General features: G+C 40.8%; 1 protein-coding gene across 3 annotated transcripts in view; it reads right to left on the bottom strand.

Moving 5' to 3' along the window:
* Nucleotides 1–16,833, bottom strand: part of kif6 (kinesin family member 6) — a 60,134-nt gene extending 43,301 nt beyond the window's left edge. For 2 of the 3 annotated variants that reach the window (XR_002275582.1, XM_020608729.1), the window contains exons 1-10: nucleotides 16,690–16,833; nucleotides 16,185–16,244; nucleotides 13,121–13,230; nucleotides 11,957–12,031; nucleotides 8,020–8,167; nucleotides 7,748–7,857; nucleotides 5,953–6,082; nucleotides 2,808–3,014; nucleotides 2,274–2,417; nucleotides 1,836–1,922 (exon numbers count right to left, since the gene is read on the bottom strand). Coding sequence is in view for 2 of the 3 variants with exons in the window: in XM_020608729.1 (XP_020464385.1) it covers nucleotides 1,836–1,922; nucleotides 2,274–2,417; nucleotides 2,808–3,014; nucleotides 5,953–6,082; nucleotides 7,748–7,857; nucleotides 8,020–8,167; nucleotides 11,957–12,031; nucleotides 13,121–13,230; nucleotides 16,185–16,244; nucleotides 16,690–16,749 (1,131 nt within the window). In the remaining variant the exon portion in view is untranslated. The remainder of the gene's footprint in view (nucleotides 1–1,835; nucleotides 1,923–2,273; nucleotides 2,418–2,807; nucleotides 3,015–5,952; nucleotides 6,083–7,747; nucleotides 7,858–8,019; nucleotides 8,168–11,956; nucleotides 12,032–13,120; nucleotides 13,231–16,184; nucleotides 16,245–16,689) is intronic. The other variant, XM_020608730.1, reaches the window with a different exon arrangement.
* Between the last annotated feature and the right edge of the window lie 1,991 nt (nucleotides 16,834–18,824).

Genomic DNA, 18,824 nt, shown 5'->3' with positions numbered 1-18,824 from the left:
AAAGAAATAAACAAAATGAGAAATGTGCTAAAAAGCCATGAACAAAAACAAGATGTTTGCCCATGGAGTATGGATTTGCCTGGAGCTGTAACTGTACTGGACCTAACTGAGAGCAGCCAGACACTGTCACAATTACTGGGCCGCAGACTCTCTTAAAAATACCTCTCTAGGGTTTGCAACTGGCCAGCCAAGTCTCAGCAGCAGTAATACAGTAGCTGTTGATCCTGAGGCACATCAGGGATGGAGGAGAGCTAACAGATATAGCTGTGATGATTTTGAGGCCGCTGCAACAACTACGAGGTCTGTTTCCTGGCGCACTACAATAGGGGAAGGTCTGACAAGGATTCTAAAGGGAAAAGGTGAAAAAAGGAAGCCACTGTCACACATTAACTCGGCTAAACTGCTGAGGCAATATGATTTCCTACTCCTCATTATATAATGTATAACAAAAGGTTGAAATGGAAGCATGTATAAAAATGATTGCATGGCTCCAGGAACCACATGTAGTAACAATCCAAGGACTTATTTTCACCCAAACTTTATTTGCTCTACATCTCCTAATTTGGGCTCTTGCTATGTAATCATAGTATATAGATACTACATAAAATTACTGAAAGTAAACAGACTGCCTACTCGCATTTTAAAAATGTTACACTTGTCCTCAGATCTACATCATCTGGCCACAAATTGCTCTGTGTGGCTGCATACACTACTGGTCAAAAGTTTTAAAATACCAACATTTTTCCAGTTTTTATTTATGTTTAAGCAGTTCAGGTTCAGTGTATATAAAATAAGTGGTACAAAGCTAAAAAGTAAAGTGCCAGAGGGGAAAAAAGTCACCAAAAATAAAACGGTATGTAAATTTGACGTAAAACAGGCCTTTTTCGGGGATCAAGTAATTGGTTAAATTCCATCTGTTCTGCAGCAGTGGAAATAAATTTAGCTTTGAAAATTGATGCAAACTAATCCCACAGGTGTTCCCGCTTTGGTTGATTACTTACAACAACAAATGTACAAAGACAGAGGTGGAAAAAACAGTTTTTGTCCCCTCTGAAGCATTATTTAAAAAATGCCAATTAACAAAGGAAGTCAGACCTTTTTAGGGTTTCATCCTATAGCAGGATAATGACCCAAACACATCCCTCCAGGCTGTGTAGAAGCAAAGAAAGATATGGTCGGCTTCAAATGATGGAATGGCCAGAACACTGTGCAGACTTTCCAGATGAAGAGCGAAAGCTAGACAACCTACAAGTGCAACACATTTGTGGAAACTTACGCAGCAGTGCTATCTATCAGAAAAATATTTGATTTCAGTTGTAGAAAGAATGCCACAAGCGTGAAGTGTCACTGTTGAATTAGACTAATAACGGAAAAAATAAAGGTGTTCTAAAACTTTTGACCAGTAATGTACATGCAGTTTGTGCTTTCTTGCATGAATGTGTGTAAAGACATAAACACACAGCAGCTGGATGCTGTGAGGTGTTGGAATAAAATATGCCATAACAGAATTAGAGGCATGCAAACAAGAAAGAGAGAATGCAAACAGGACCTGTGAGCAGTCTAAACAACACAATATGGACAGACGTCCACGGGTTGGGAAACTGCTTCCTTCAGGATGACTGTCTGACACTGAAAAAAACTAATTTTGTATAGGAAACCTAAAAAAGATACTTGAGTTGATGATGGGTTACATTTAGTTACACATAGAAGCTGTATTCTCACTGCAGTTCATTTGCTGATCAATTTAAGGACTGGAAACAATGAAACAGTACATGAAGTCATGCTCCTCTGCCTAAGTTATGATATTTGTAGTGACTGCTGAAATGCTGTCTCACCAGGGCAGGATCCAGCTCTTCATTCAATATTGCCTCGTTTTTTATGAGAGCCACACGCTGAGCAAAGCGGCATGTAGAGATGGACTCCTGAAGAAAACAGTTTAAAAAAAAAAACTATCAATGTTTTTGTCTCTGAAGGTAGTTACTCCTAATTACTCCTTCTCAATTTAGTACTTGTTTGACACATTTGTTCAAGTGAATGCATGCAAGACATCAAGAAAGGTGGGAAAATGTTCATAATCTCAGTGCAGAGTTTTTCCTGGACAATATTCAAGAGAGTATTTTGTCTCCTAAAATTCTAAGAAAACGCTCTTTTTGCTTGGTTTCATTGTGGTTTCATTCACTGCTGTCAGGGCTACCAATAACAAGGGACCTGTTGAATTATTTCACTACAAATCTTTTAACCTAAAGGTATACTATGTCTGAATATGTCCTTACATCAAGGTTCCTCTTGTCAACTGCCATAGTAGCAATCATGGTGGTCATGCAGTTGCCCCCGAGGCTGTCCCTCAGCACAGAAGTCAACATGGAGTTTCTGTAGGGAATATGGGAGCGATTTTTCTCTGACAAAGCAATGATCACCTGAGGAAAAGAGCAATGAAAAGGGCTGACATGTAAATGAAGACAGAGACAGAGGTGGCAAATGAAACAACTGATTGTATCATACAGTAATGTCTCACAGAAAGTTGAATTATCCCTTCTAACAGGATCATTACTGTTAATAGAGTAATATAATGGCCAGTAATCAGAGTCAAACATCTAACATAAAATTTATTACGATGGACATATTTTCTCCTGGTGGAAATCATTAAAATAAAACTGGTGTGTCAAATCTTTCATAGTACATGAAGCGAAAATTCAAACACATTCTAGGCCAAAGTATATTTCATTGTTTACAATAAATCCATCCATGTTAAATCCTTCAAACAATGTATTATTTCAAATTTTTTAAAAAGTTTCAGGAGTGGTTACCTGCTCCAAGTAGTGGAGGGAGAGGTTGATATACTTGGCCTCTGTGAGCAGCTGCCCATTCAGGCCAGTTTTGCTCACTCTATCCGACCCGGCCAGGTCTACCAGGTGGAGCTTGGAGCGCCGGAGGGTAGCTGAGCCCGGCTCACGTCTGCACAAGTACACAGTGAAAATACAGTGGGAACGTGTGGATGCCTGGTTCATGGGAGTCTGGAGATGATAGAAAGATTGAGAGTAAAACATTTTGACAAATTACTGCAGTACTGTTGGGATGCAAGTGAGTTTGTGTATTTCACACATGGAGGGCATAAAAAATAGAAACAGGAAATTTTATTCTCCATCTGTGGTACTTTCCATAGTCAAACAACAAAAAATGTTTCCTTTGATTAATATTTTTTTCTTGCTCCCACAGGTCTGAAGATCAAAGTCACACCATGTGTAATCGATGTGCAGTAAACACATGGTGGCGGCTTTACAAAAGTTGAGGTTGACTTTCAGATGGTCACTGCAACAGCAGAAGTCAGACAGGAACAGAATGAGTCACTCTGCTAAAACAAGCCTTATTAAGTGGAGAAGTCTGGGTTACTCATGTCGTCTGCACTGAGAGGAAACAGAGGAAATGTACTTTCACTGACATTGTCCGAATCATGGACTTCTTTTCTTGTCTGTCCTATAGGCACCTTGAATATATGTGGTGACTGTAAATAACAATTAGAAGGGAGAAGTTATCCTGATGGTATAGTGCACTATGATTTGGTTTATGTTTTGATCAAGGCTTAGATTCTTTTTCTTTTGTATAATTGGCCCTGATCTACAATATGGACATTACTCACTTTGTCTCACCACTTGAAAACGTCAAGACAAACATTCCAGGTCAACCATTCTAAAGAGGTGCTCTGACCCTGACTTGTTGGCATAACTGTACCAGCACCTGTCTATTAGTCATGAAAGCTCATGACAGACCTTTCACTATCTTTACCCATTGGGGTACACCCTGGACAGGTCACCAGTCTATCATAGGGCTGATACTTTGAGACAAACCACACATTGTCCTCTCTTTCCTCTGCACACATCCATATGTGCACCACAGGGTATCCCTTAAAGTAATAGTGGCAAGGGATGACATACCGTACCTAATAGGACTTGTATAAAGGTTTAAGATTAGGGACAGAGTGTCCATGTTATAAAAACTCTTTAGCTTCACAATCAGTCCTATTGCTCACACCAGCCATTATCAAATAAATGCTGGTAAAACCTTAGTGGCCTGTACTGTACTTAGAATGAGTTCAGTCACACATTACCTTACTCCCAGCATGTTTATCACCACAACACAAGCAGTGTAATTGAGAGATACTGTATATACATATTAATCTTAAATAATTTGCAGCTCATGCATTGAAAGCAATAAAAATGTGTTGCCCATTGGAAAACTCCTACTGTATTAGAAGTAAATAAAGTGATATAGAAGAAGTGACTGTTAATACACAGCACATGCAGTGAAAACTGGTAAAAGCATGGATGACAGTTAAAAAGTTCTCAAAAACACTGGGCCCTGCCCACAGATGAGCAGTGACTGTTGGCTCTTATCTCAGTGTTATTGTGCACTATTTACCAAGGCATTTATCAAGACTGAGCACCAGCAAAGCGACAGTTTGGGTAAGTTTTGAGATGTTGTGTTGATGATGTGTATTTAATGCACACATATTTGATATCCCCCTCATTGGAGTGATTTCTTTACTCTCCTGTGCTCTAAACTGACCACATGTTGATCTTACATGCACCACATGCTGACCACACACAATGCTGCAGTGGATCAGCATAAAGGGGCAATCTAGTGCTGCAAACATCAGAACATTTAGAGACTGCCAAATGAAAATGCTAAAATTTGGACCACCTGCTGTGTACCCTACTCACCCCCATGAGTTCAGGAGGGAGTTAGGATGTAGACAGAGAGGGAGAGGTCCAGGCCCTGCATCCCCACATATAAAGAGAAAAAACAAGGACACTGAGAAAAGACCAGATGAGAGGAAATGTTTCCTGAAGAGGGTGAAGGAAGGCTAAGAAGAATGCTGAGAACATGTGTTTTATTTCCTCTCCAATAAAAGTGTAGAGGGGATTGCCAAGTCTCAAAGTGAGTGGCCTCATGGTCTGCCGAGTGTGGCGTGAATGAATGTGTCATCTTGTATCCACATGGCTGGGAGCAAGAGAAGAAAGTAAGCATTACTGCTAACTTTATTGGAAGTGTATGAAGAGCAAAGACTTCTGGGATGATTCTGGCACTGATAAATCAGCTATGATGGTTCTTTGTTTGCTTCAGGCTCAAGAGAAATCTTGTGGAGAAGTCCCACAGAGCATGAGTTCACAAAAGTCTCTGTGTGGGTGGAGTGTGCTGGATGCTCCCGGCTGATTTGTGCACCGCCTTGCACTGTTTGATCAACAGCCTGCTGCAACATCTAAGAATGCGTTTCCGCTGACATACCCCCCTTTCTAGCAGTGGACAATGGGAGTGTATCCTCAAGGTAAAAAAAACAAAACAAATGCAATATTGTTTTAGTAATGGGCTATGTTCGGTGTATATTACTTGACAGACACATTTTCTCATACACTGCAAAATGTATTTGAAAGGATATCAGCTACAGTATAAAGCCCATTTCTGATTTACAGAGAAATTCTTAGATTCCATGTCTATTCCTATTGGAAAGTCTCTAATTGAAACCTGATTATCCAGGTCATTTGTGTGTCATTTATTTACTTATAAACTAACAACAGGATTAAAAAAGCCAAGATCAGGCTGACCCACCACGTCTTATCAGCATGGGGAGTCCGGGTGTGTGAGTGCAGAAAAAACCCCACCACAACATAAACAGAGATTACAGAGTGAAATCTTGGATTTACAGGGAAAAAAACATGGTGACAGGACCACAGGGGACCAAAATAATATTTTTAAAATGTCTGAAGGTGCCATATAGAATGCATTTACATTTATGAACAAATATGTTTTATGCCACTTACCCTAGGAGTGGGCATGTATTTTTGCATACTGTCTACAATCCTTACTAAAACACTGCAGTATGCATTAAAAAGTGGAAGTCCTATTTTACATTTCTTTTGTGTAGTGCTGAATCCCTGTGGAAGCCTGTGTTCTTACTTCTGCAATCATGCGATTGGTGTCACCCAGGAAGAGAAAATTCAGAGCCTCCTCTTCGTTTGCCGTCTGCTGCAGTGACAAGTTCCTGAGATGGATGTTCTGGTCGGGATCCTCCATGATCATTACTTTTCTGGAAAAGAAAAAGCTTTCCATCATTAGAAATTAACTTGAGATTATTAACTAAAAAAATGGCATAGCAGGATATTCCAGTCAAAACCCAAATAATCCAATGCTGTAGCAATTACATAAAACTAATTATTAGTTATGCTGGCTATTTCCCTCTGATTGCCTTGGCCTTGTTCAGCTTGAAATCCAAACAAACCACATCTGCAAGTCACTGTGGGCTGTGGCCCAGTTTGACACGCTTTTGCTTTACTTATTCAGAGGTTCATATCTTGATAACAGACAGGGCTTGCTTTTAAAAACAAACAGGTGATTGGTTCTTGTCAGGCTGCGTGAAGCACAGTGTGCTTGAACAGATGGGTTTAAATGACTCCTGTGATCTCACCACATCATTTCCATCATGGCACCACAGTTGTGACAGTACAGCTTCTGTACTGAGATGTAAAAGAGGGCAGAATGACTACAGAACACATGTAGCATATTTTGTTAACATGTGCAAGTAATTGAGGTAGTTTGATAAAACGGTATTAATCTTATTGTGATTAAAGGCTGTGTACTGGCAGGTTTATTTTCCCAAACAGCCCCGCCAACCTTGAATAGGATTTGATTATTTTATTCTTACACAAATATAAAAAATGATATCAATAATGAATGTATTTACAGATAATTTACAGACATTTAGCCATAGAGGGTGGAAAGCTGAACACATGATAGAGACATAAAGAAGAAAAAAATGAGTGTAAAAATATCAGAAATAAGAGAAAGGGTACTGTGGGCAGTGAAAGAAAGAAGCAGGCCAACATTCAAAGAGGGAAATGTGTCACTGCCACAGCTTCTCCTTAAATCAGCAAGTGTGGCCACAGCATGGTTAACGACAGGCACTGTCTATTTCCAGAAGACTGTTATTTGTGGTTATCTAAACCTTGAGCTGGATTCTCTGCGAAAGGAGAGAAAAAACTTAAATGGAGCTCATAAAAGAAAATATAAGACAAACACCAAAATGATGTACCAAGACAATGTCACATCTGTAAGTCCAGTCTGCTATGAGATGAATAAGTACTGAGTATAAAAAACTGTCCACTAAACAAGGACATAGACAGACAAACCACCAGACAGATGGAATTTATAATTACAAAGAAAGATGAACACAAACGAAAAAAAATGCAGGATGAAACAGGATGTTGGGAGAGAAGGAGAGACAGTCACACAGATGAGCCAAAGAAAGGACAACAAGCAATGAGAGAGAAAAAAGAGGTAGAGGGACATTAAAAAAAGCCCCGCAGCATTAACTGGCTATGAAAAACTACTTCTTCACATGACCCTCTTGGACCTAACTTCCTCTTCACTCCAGTGGCACAGTCTGCCACCAGGTCAGCTGCATCTATTGCTGTCTCATGAAGTTAGCTGGCAGTTCATAGCGGGGTGCTAAATACTACAGTCTCCACATTTCATCACACAGTCACTGACAAATGGCTGCTCAGGAATAAGGCTTGACTAAACCCACAAGTATTTAGGAGAATAATAGACCCGTGGAGAGTGGTCTATTCAGCTTTAAAATAAGTGCATTAATCACTCAAGAGGAACATACACTCCACTGTATGCACTGCAGCATCTGTGTAGCAAAAGCACAAAAATAAATAAATAAATAAAAAGAGAGAGAGAGAACACTGACTGTAGGTCTTCCAATCTAGAGGCTTCATGTCGGGAATCCAGAAGGTCATATCCCATTTCGTTGTAGATCTCCAGGTAGGAGATGTGTGTAGTATAGACCATACTGCTGTCCTGTGGAGCAAAAACAGTAATGTAAGTAAAACTGGACTGAGTACATTAAAATCTCAGTGTTTTTGACATTAGGCAAGAGCAAATGTATAAACTTTAATTCTGCAGCAGTTAAAATGAAATGTTATACTGAAAAAAAAATCATGAAAAGCACACTGTGCTGACCTGGCTGAATCGTTCATACAGGTAGGAAAGGATGCGGGGAATAATGCCTCGATCACTGTAACGCTCAGCGCCTCCTGTGATGGTAAAGGTCTTCCCACTGCCCGTCTGGCCATAGGCAAATATGGTGCCATTAAAGCCAGCCAATACACTGTATACACACACACACACACACACACAGAATAGACACAAAAAAGCACCTTATTTGATGTTTATAGTTTAGGCAAAGATGTTTAACTACAGACTAATTTAGCATTTGCTTGGCTGACACCAGTGTGACAATGGTCCTACCAATAACCGTTTGTCAAAAGTGGAAATAAAGTTATTTCTCAGTCACACTGACATAAACATATCATGACTTGCAAAAAGCAGAATGCATCTGTTTGTCTGTAAATGTAACCATATTGTTTTTCATTTGCATCATGTGCCTCCTATAACATCATCATCTGGAATTGCAAAAGTGCAAGGCACCGTCAAGTACGTCCCTACAGTAAGCAGACACCAAAGGTCTGAGTGAATTGAATCTGACACTTTAAATCCACAGGAAAAGATGTCAGTACACGGAGAGTGGCTACGGCGACAGACATCTGCCCGTGAAGGAGGAATGTCTCCAAGTATGAGTGAAGGAAATGGCCCAAACCCACTCAACTAGGCAGGGCCCGATAAATTTTGGTTTGGCACTGAGCTGCCTTTCTGCACGTACACATGGCCATGGAAACCAGTGGTATCCAGTTCTGTTTGAATGAACTGAACATTCAAAATGGTGGTACATGTAAGAGGAACAGTAAATATGCACTAAAAAACAGTTCTATTCTGTAGTCTTGGAAATAAACCAAGGCCTCTGATACACGAGCTTGGATGAAAGGTGAGGCTAAGTACTGTGCTTGCTGCTTGACACAATATATTTCAAAAAGAATTATAAACAACCATAAGCCTCTCACTTATTCTAGTGCCAACCCAGTATTTGAGCAGTGTGTGGCTTTCTCTTCCTGTGTGCTGTACAATTCCATGGCCTCCATGAAAAGGATAAGGGAAAACAGTCCATGTCAGTTTATATAAAACACTATGGCCTGGTGGTTGGTTAGTCTGTCTTGGATGGCCATTGCATATCCATTTAATCTATCATGAGTCATGGCAGTGATTGACAGCGGGAGGAAAAGACACCAGCTCAGTGTTTAGTTTAATGTCAGTGCTAATGATGCGGCCGAGGCCCTGCTGCTGAGGCTTGGGCATGTCCCAATACTTGTTCCTGTTTACACCTCAGTGTTCCTGGAAATTGGCAATGCATCGTCCAGAATATCCTTGTTCTTCCTGTTCTTGTTATGAGAAGCAGTATGTCCAGTCTTTGAAGGTAACACAGTTAAGGATAAACCAGAACAGACCCCCATTCTTCTTTGAATTTGGGCTGAGGTTCGACAGCCATGTGATTACGAGGGATTACACTGCAGATAGAGGGTTTGCATTTCCAGGCCAGTAACATTACATTGGCTCTTCTTCTCCTGAAGATATTAAGGCTGGTTTGTTTTAAAACTACTGTGTTGGGGTTGAAATGACTGTTGAAATAACTGGTTTTGGTTACACCACAGCTGAGACAATAACTAGTGTGCAAGTAAACGAGTTAGACTTTTTGGCTAAACCTGAAGTGTGACAAGTATGACAGAGCACCAACCAAAACAGCAATTAGACAATTAGTGCTAAAGAGAAGCTTCTGCATAAGTGTTCAAACAAAAGTAAAATGTCCTCGTCTCTCCACTCACCTCTGTCGCTATTGTTGCTCTCCTTTATATTTATTTTTAATCATCTGTGAGGGGCCGACACAGAATGATGACAATAGGCACATGGGCAGAAGCTGGTGGCTTTAAAAACAACATAAATTCTGATCAGACCATTCTGACAGTGGTTGCATGGTCCCAGATCAGATAAGAATCAGATCTAGGACCACATATGGAAGTGGTCCAGATCTGATTTGAAAAGATCCAATTTAGTTTGCTCAAACATCTGTGAAAAGTTCAGGTCTGAGTCACCTGGAGAAAAAAAAATGGATTTGAGTCACTTCAGCATGTAGTCTGAGCATAGCATTAGTGACATCGGTGTCCAGATGTGCTTCTGTAACAGTGGTCAGGTCAGGATCAACATAGGCTTCATAGTTATTAGTACAATGACTTGGTATTGAACCTGTGTTTTAGCCACTGTGGTGAGAGTGGATTTGAAAGATTAGAACTTTGTAGAATTCAGAACATTCAGTGTGTAAACAAGCATCCTTCCAACTGGACACAAAACTGACAGTTGCTGACTGATTGGGCAGACAGATTGGTCATGGCTACGCGGGATGAATAGTGACCTCTAGGCTACAGATATACTTGTCATATCAAAGATTAAAAAACGCCAAACTTGATATGGCAAGGCATAGCCTGGTTTGACTGAAACCTTTTAACCTTATGTTTACCATCTGCAACAAAAAAGAAGGAAGTGTTAAAAGGTTGGCTGAGGAGGGCAGCCTAATAGTGAACCTGTGTAAGTCAGGTCAGATACGTTCAGGTCCTTAGTCAGCCAATCCAGACATTCCATCAGGTTGTTTATATGTCTCCTAATGGGAAAGATAATGCAAGGCACCTGTGGGATTCCACAAATAGCTCTTATTGTAAGAGAAGACTGGGGTGGAATATTGAGGAGATGGTAGGGCTAAACTGAGCCACAAGGAAAGAGTTTAATGAAGAGGAAGAGACATTCCTAGAGCAACAACACAATCAACATGTGATCACAGGAAATTCCAAGTCAATTCTCTCCTTTGTTGGCTGTAAGTCCGTCCTGATTTAGACTAAGTCTAAAGAACTGTCAGGCACAGTAAGAGATGTAAAGAAGCAAGAGACTGAATTTCATCATTAAAGCACACTTCTGTTAATTGAGAGGTGGAAAATGAAATGAAATATGTTGTGTTTATTTTATGCTGGTATAGGATCTGTAGTAAGTATATTTGTTTTTTTTTAAGCTAGATGAGAATCATCTACTGTATATTAATCTTGTAGAGATGCATGCCATTAATGTTTCTGCTCATATCCAACTGTAAAGCTTCCCCTTGTCTACTTTTTCAAAGTGCATTTGTAATTTATAACAATATCATCTTAGCTCTCACAATTTTTACAAAGCAATCTTTAAAATCTTAACTGTGAAACCTTTGATAGTCACATTGTTGTCAGTTGAAAATATTAACAGAAGAATCAGTTTATTTCGATCATAGCCAGTCATCAACCAGAAACTGGTAACTTTATCAAAACCAAGCTGGAAGCACTAACTAAAACTGAATGTTGTCTAGTCTAGTCTATTATTTTGATAATAAATGAGGACTCTTATTGTGCACCTGTACTTAACAAATCAGTGTATGTATCAGTATTTAAAATATATTTAAGATTTGACATAAAACAGGCCCAGTGAACCCCTTATCTCCCTTATATTGAATAATATTCATGAATTGTTCTGTTGATCTGAGGCAGGTCCATTTCATGAATGTGGCCCTTGTACATGACTAATTAAACGATGAAGTTTCCTGATCTTTCACTTCTGAAAGAGGCCATGCACATCCTTTTCACAGATTGTCAATAGCCCTGTGTTGTGTTCTCACACTCACAATGGCACGTTGTGCCATCATGCCTGCCAGCTCAGTGCACTTACTGGTTTAATGATGTAAAACATGCTAAAAACCATGACACCCCATCTTTCCATCTTAAAGACAGCTGAACTTTGCTGATGTCCTGCTAACAAGGCTGGCTAAAGCCTGTGTGGCAACAGGTGGTCATTGACACCTCTTGACATCTGTGATTTGTCATTGGGATAATTAGTTTGCCTTTTTAAAGGTTGACAAAAGGTTTTAAAAATTATTTAAACATTCACAATTACGTGTCATTAAAAGAAACATTTATTGTCACTGAAAAGTAAGATTTACCTGTCTGCAACTGGTTTGGCAATGTTTTCAAATATCTCTTCTTGTTTGACTGATTGATCAAACACTTTCTGGAACCTGGGCAAAAGTGAACAGAACAAAGACAGTGAATTAATGGCACATCTGGCAGAACAGCACAAGTCAGAACATAGATCTATTACTTAATTTAATCCCATAACCTACAGTACAGTAAAAATGTATGTTGCTCTCAAACATCCAAGGCTCAACACATGTACCCACAACAGTATTGAAGAAGCACAAAAAGCAGTCTATTTAAATTCCTAAGTGGATGAAGAGGAGTTTAGTCATTCTGTTTTCTAAGGCAGCTTCAAACCATCATGTTTTAGCCCACAGTAAGATGAGAGATGTGAGAGGAATCCGCCCAGGAAGACTGTTAAATCTGGACATTTTATTTCTATAATGGCACAAGGGAACCTCCACATGCTATTATAGGACTCTATGTGGTTTTCAAAGACTCTCAGTGTCCACTGCTGTCTGACTCCCTAACTGTGAATTTAGGGCTCGGAAGCGTGGCATGGGCCCTGCCCAGAGGGTATATAAGGCTGCAGCTTTCACCACCGGTGTTAAGCAGATGTTTCTGCCTCAGCACTGACAAAAATAGTGGATGAATTATTCATGTGAAATTTCCTATGCAACACAGAGCTCAAATTGTGGAGGGCAACACACCTTGCTCTATGGATCTTCATTCATGATAACTTTTTTTTTTTAGTTACACCACACTTGCAGATTTTTGCTTAAGCATAAGTGAAATCAAAAGCTGTGTTCATCCCAATTTTAGTATAACAAAAGTGATTGCCATTTTTATACGTTCTGCAATCACTTATGACTGTGGCTAATAATACTGTATTACAAAGGCTACATGTAGACTATATACAGTTTTATTTCCTATTAATCTCTTTCTCTACAAACAAGCTGCTCTGCTTTTATAAGAGGAACCCCTTCTGAAGTCTTTAGAACAGTAAATATAAATGCTTCAACCTACAGTGTAAATGCTAGAGAGATGTATAGTCCGTTTGTAGATATGTAAATTATTATATTGGACATCAAAGACCCCACTAGCTGAATTTACCTGGAACAAATTAGCTGGCTGATTTGGGTAAAAAAGCAAATGAAAATGTTTAGAAATGCTGCTGTCAGACACTCTACCTGAACTGGTAGCACTCCCTCTTGTTGTTAACAAAGCCATCAGCCAGGTCCCTGGGGACCACAAACTCCAGAGAAGCACCTGTCTGCTCCTCACTGTCCACAGAGTACACCTGACGGAGCCAGAGACAACAGTAGAGTCAGCCCCATGGTTGAACAAGGCTACAGGCTACTTTTTATTTTAAAATGATGATCTACAGAGCTAATTTACTAAAAGGCCTAATTTGGGAAGCATTTAAGAGTAGCCACATATGCATTCATCTACAGTAATGTTATTGAAAGGGCAGTCTGCTACATACTGTATGATTTATATGCTGGTATGTGGCACCATACATTCTGCTCTGTTTAAGCACAAAAACAATATATCATGTTAGGTCTAAAATATAAGATTGGCCATTAATGGTTTGGGTATTGCAAGCCCCAGAAATGACTTTCAGATGGAGTTAATGAAGCATATGTCTTGTGGAAAGTAATAGAAGTGAGTCACAAATCAAGATGAGCTTAGGTAAACACTGGCACTGCAAATTCACCTCTGCTCGTCAAAGCCAAAGCCATACCTTTTGGGAGACAAGGAAAACTACAGATTGTGCATTGGCTAGGTCAGTCCAAACCCCCCACCCCACCCCCCAACACATGCACACACACACACACGCACACACAATGAGCTTTAACATGGGTTCTGACATACTGGGTGCTTCCAGTAGACACTGATACAATTACAAGTCCCAGGGTCTCACAAATAAAAGATAAAGCCCTAACTAATTGGGTTGTTTCATTTACCTACACTGATCTGGTGTCTTCAATATGGACATGTGCAGAACCATAAAAAGCCCCAAGGAGTTGGCCGTGTCCATTTCATTCTGCTGGATATTGTCAGTTTAAGCTACAGTGCCTCAGAAAAACCTCAAAGCAATGTGATTATTCCTTCCATCTGTTGCTGTGCTCAGACAATAAACTGAGCCTTAGGGAGAAAAAGTTCTCTATCAGGGGTCTTTCTGAAGAAACTGATTTTCTTTTTTACATGTGTGCAATAAAGACAAGCCTTATCTGCTGGCAGGTGAAAATGGGTATGCACGTGTGTACTTCATTGCAAGATAACCACTAGTAGAATTGGCTGATATATGTTTACCACAGTTAGACATTACCACCCCAGAATTACAAATCTGCTAGTGGCTCAGTATGTTTTCCCTTAATGACTAACACATTAAAGAGTGCACTAACAAGACTGCATTTCGTTGTCAATGGGAACTGATTCTAATACAGCAACTTTACTATCCCATTATGACCTAAAAAAGGCCACTGTGTTCTACCAGAATTAATACTAAATGGTGAAACAATGTAAACTTAGTGTAGTTTTACATACAAAGAAGTCATATACATACAGTATAAAACATACTGTACTGAACATCAGCGCAAAATACAGTAGGGCTACTAGCTGTTAGAATCTTCAACACAAAAATTTGTATAAATAAATAAATAAACAAACAGATAGTGTGGCCATCTTACTGTGTTTGTGATTTTTAGGTCACTTGCTATGACAACAACAACAACTATAGATAGATATTTAGATAATAGATATTTTGACATGTCACAGCAAAAACAGCACAGATAATTGAAAACATAAACTAATAAGTTTGCATTCCATTCAGGTGCACTAGTTCTGGGGCCCTGGTACTGTAGCCTGTTGTAATTTCATTTCACTTGATTGATTTATTTGGATACTTAACAGAAGGGAGTCATTATCATTGTTAGAGCCACTGGACCCCCTGCACTTTTAGCAAGCACAGAGAATTTTCTAAGAGTAACAGTAGCTGCAGTGGAGCCACAGGCATTACATTAACTTTACATTTTGATCATAATATTACCAGCCATAGCAATAACCTTTGTAGGGCTGAAAGTCACAAATATTACCAGTTTGTCTTGTACTGGGGTCAGATTGCCAGCCAACAGCCACCTGTAAGTACTGTAAGATATTGTAATGAGACTTAGAAAGTCATTCATTTCTCAGTAGAGGACTGCTAACAGCTTGAAACATATGGAGGGAAAATCACAAACCACTGTTGCTGGCAATTCAGCAGTGATTATTAAGGAACACCTGTTTGGCTGGCTGGCAAGGCGACTCGGGGTCCCGCTGAATAGCAGCAGGCTAATGAAGGTCCTCTCAGCTTAATTGTTTGGGCTATAAATAGTGACGGATAGACTGATGATATTGGTCATTGGTCTCATCCAAGATAGTGATGAGTCAGCCTACAGACGGGAGGTTGAGCAGCTGGTCCTGTGGTGTAGCCACAACAACCTGGAGCTAAACACGCTCAACTGCCCCAGGAGCTGCTGATACAGTTCTACAGAGGAATCATCGAGTCTGTTCTCTGCACCTCCATCACTGTCTGGTTTGGCTCAGCAACCAAACAGGACAAGTACAGATTTCAGCGAACAGTCAGGACTGCAGAAAAGATCATTGGTGTGAGCCTGCCCTCCATGGAGGACCTGTACACCTCACAGGTCAAAAGGAGGGCGGAGAGGATCACTGCTGACCCCTCACACCCTGGATACAATCTGTTTAAACTCCTCCCCTCTGGACGGCGTTACAGGTCACTGTGCACCAAGACAACCAGGCAGTTTCTTCCCCTGGGCCGTCACTCTGATGAACACTTAACCAATGACCATATGATTGGACAATAAACCTCAGTGCAATACCTGTATATATATACATTGTACAGATTATACAGACTTGTATAGGTCTCTAGTACTCTGTTTTAAGTACTCTGTTTTTATCCCTAATTATTTCATTTCAAAGAACATTCCTTTGTTGTCTGCATTGTTTACTGTCAGTTCATACTGCTTATTCTGCACTGTTTGCACTGTTTGTTGCTGTTAATACTGCTTATTTTTGTTATATTACACAGCCTTATGCTGGTTACTGTTTGCACATTGAGAGCCGATGTACCAGAGTCAAATTCCTCATGTGTCCAACACACCTGGCCAATAAAGCAGATTCTGATTCTGATTCTTTTCTGCCTAATGTGTATATATATTTATAAATAGATCATGTATCTTTTTCACCTACTCTTTCTCCTATTTGTCCCCCTATTGCTTCCATTGTTTCTCCTATTGACTGCACATTTTCCTATTGGAATACACAAAGTTTTATTATTATTATTTACTGTTGCCTTATAAAGTACATTGAGAGCCTCTGTACTGGAGTCAAATTCCTTGTGTGTCTAATCATGCTTGGCCAATAAAGATTCTGATTCTGACACCTTGGCTTTTCCTGCTGTGAGAGTCCGAAATGTTTGCAGTGAAAGTTATATGTAGAAAATGTAAACACAACCAGTATTACAGTATGTCTAGATAGTTGTGTGTGTGCGTGTTTTTAAATATATGGTTAAAACATGTTATATTGTGATAACATGTCAGCTATAAAATTGGATAATTAACAAATATGACAAAATTCGCATACTTTGTAGGCAACGCCAACATTAGCTGTCGTAGTTAAATATCCTACCTAGCTAACATTAAATTTATTATTCCGTGAGTGGTGTTTCTGTGTTGAGTTTCAGTTACCCACTTACCGCAGTAGGTTTTTTAGTGGGTTTAAGGCGAGCAAATATTTGTATCGTCTGTTTCACCATTTTCAATTGCGTTTTCTGGTTGGTTTCCCATATACATATACAACTGTTTAGCTCGCTGGTTAGCGTTAGCGTTAACGTCGGTGCAGTTTGTACTCTTTTTTAGTTTGTTGAACATGGTTGCTATGCGACAGTACGAGCCTCCATTGACAGAGATCGTCTATGATTTTGAAGATGACTTCTCAGAGTAAAACAGCGTTTACGTCTATTCTAATTTTACAAACGTTTCCCCAAATGCGGTACTGTATATGTGTGTTTAGAAGGGAGCATGTGAATTACAATAAACATGTTGTGAGAGGGATATATGCCAGTATAACAGGGATTCATAGCTCTTTTTTGATGGTTATTATTTTCCACCAAGTACTGGTTGTGTAAGACAAAATGTCTCTGTGTTCAGTGACTCATTGAGTGGGTATATTGACAGTGTAGGTTATTCTGTACTTTAGGCACTCCCCACACATTATGCAAGTGGCAATTGCTTGTAATATGCAAATAGACGCAACCAGCTGCCAGATTTGGAAGTTATCTTATAAATTTGATAATAAAAAAGAGAGAGAGAGATGGAGACATACTACTGCTTTCTCTAGCAGATCCTAGTGTAGGCATGGCATAAAATATAAACTAAAAATGTGACCAAAAGTAGCAGAAAATCATAGCATTTAACTAGCTTTTCTTTCTTGCATCACAATCCAAAAATCTGTTTTGGAAACAAGAGACTGAAGAAAGTGTGTTAAAATAACAAAAATTAAATAATCCACACTGATGCCATTTGTAGGTATGTTTTGCAAATACATACTGATCTGCAACACAGTCCTTTAAAGTTCCCATGGCATGCTTGTTTCCAGCCATTTAATGTTTAATTTTGGGTACCTCTAGATTATCTTGGCACCCTTCATAACTCCAAATAGTCTACAATTTTTTTTCATAATAATGAAACCAAAAAGCCTCTTCCTTAAAATGAGAGGATAGTTCGTGAACGCACAAAACTAAATGCTGCCAGTGCTGTGTCACAAGTGGACAGCACAACGAACCACAACAGCATTAACTAATGTGAATTTCTCCTCTATAGATATGTAAACAACGATATATGTACAGATAACGAGATTTGTAACTGTTAAAACCAGGCAAGGCAGGGGGACACAATGTACTCACACACACACATTGAGAGTGGAACACAATAGATGTTTATTGTTGACATAGGAGGTCAGGTTACTGGGAGGAGAGAGGGGACAGAGGCAGAGCAGGTTCTGGAAGAAACAGAGGTAGAGCAGGTTCTGGACAGGACAGGCAGGCAGCGTGGAGCAGGGGACGAAGGCAGGCGGCTTTGAGCAGGGGATGAAGGCAGGCAGTGTGGAGCAGGGGATGAAGGCAGGCAGTGTGGAGCAGGGGATGAAGGCAGGCAGTGTGGAGCAGGGGATGAAGGCAGGCAGTGTGGAGCAGGGGATGAAGGCAGGCAGTGTGGAGCAGGGGATGGAGCAGGGGACGAAGGCTGGCAGTCAGCGTGGAGCAAGAGACGAAGGCAGGCAGCGTGGAGCAGGGGACGAAGACAGGCAGCGTGGAGCAGGGGATGAAGGCGGGCAGAGTGGAGCAGGGGATGAAGGCAGGCAGAGTGGAGCAGGGGACGAAGGCAGGCAGGCAGCGTGGAGCAGGGAATGAGGGCAGGCAGCGTGGAGCAGGGGACGAAGGCAGGCAGCCAGGGGGGGGGGAGAGACAGGGAGCGGGGAGCGGCGAGTGAAGGCAGGCAGCGTGGAGCAGGGGGCGAAGGCTGGCAGGCAGCGTGGAGAAAGAGACGAAGGCAGGCAGTGTGGAGCAAGGGACGAAGGCAGGCAGCGTGGAGCAGGGGACGAAGACAGGCAGCGTGGAGCAGGGGATGAAGGCGGGCAGCGTGGAGCAGAGGACGAAGGCTGGCAGTCAGCGTGGAGCAAGAGACGAAGGCAGGCAGCGTGGAGCAGGGGACGAAGACAGGCAGCGTGGAGCAGGGGATGAAGGCGGGCATAGTGGAGCAGGGGACGAAGGCAGGCAGGCAGCGTGGAGCAGGGGACGAAGGCTGGCAGGCAGGGGGGGGGAGGGGAGAAAGG

Source organism: Monopterus albus, unplaced genomic scaffold (assembly GCF_001952655.1).
Source record: "Monopterus albus unplaced genomic scaffold, M_albus_1.0 scaffold94.1, whole genome shotgun sequence".
NCBI lineage: Eukaryota > Metazoa > Chordata > Actinopteri > Synbranchiformes > Synbranchidae > Monopterus > Monopterus albus.
The sequence above is the reverse complement of the archived record's forward strand: the minus strand, read 5'-3'. Positions and strand labels throughout refer to the sequence as shown.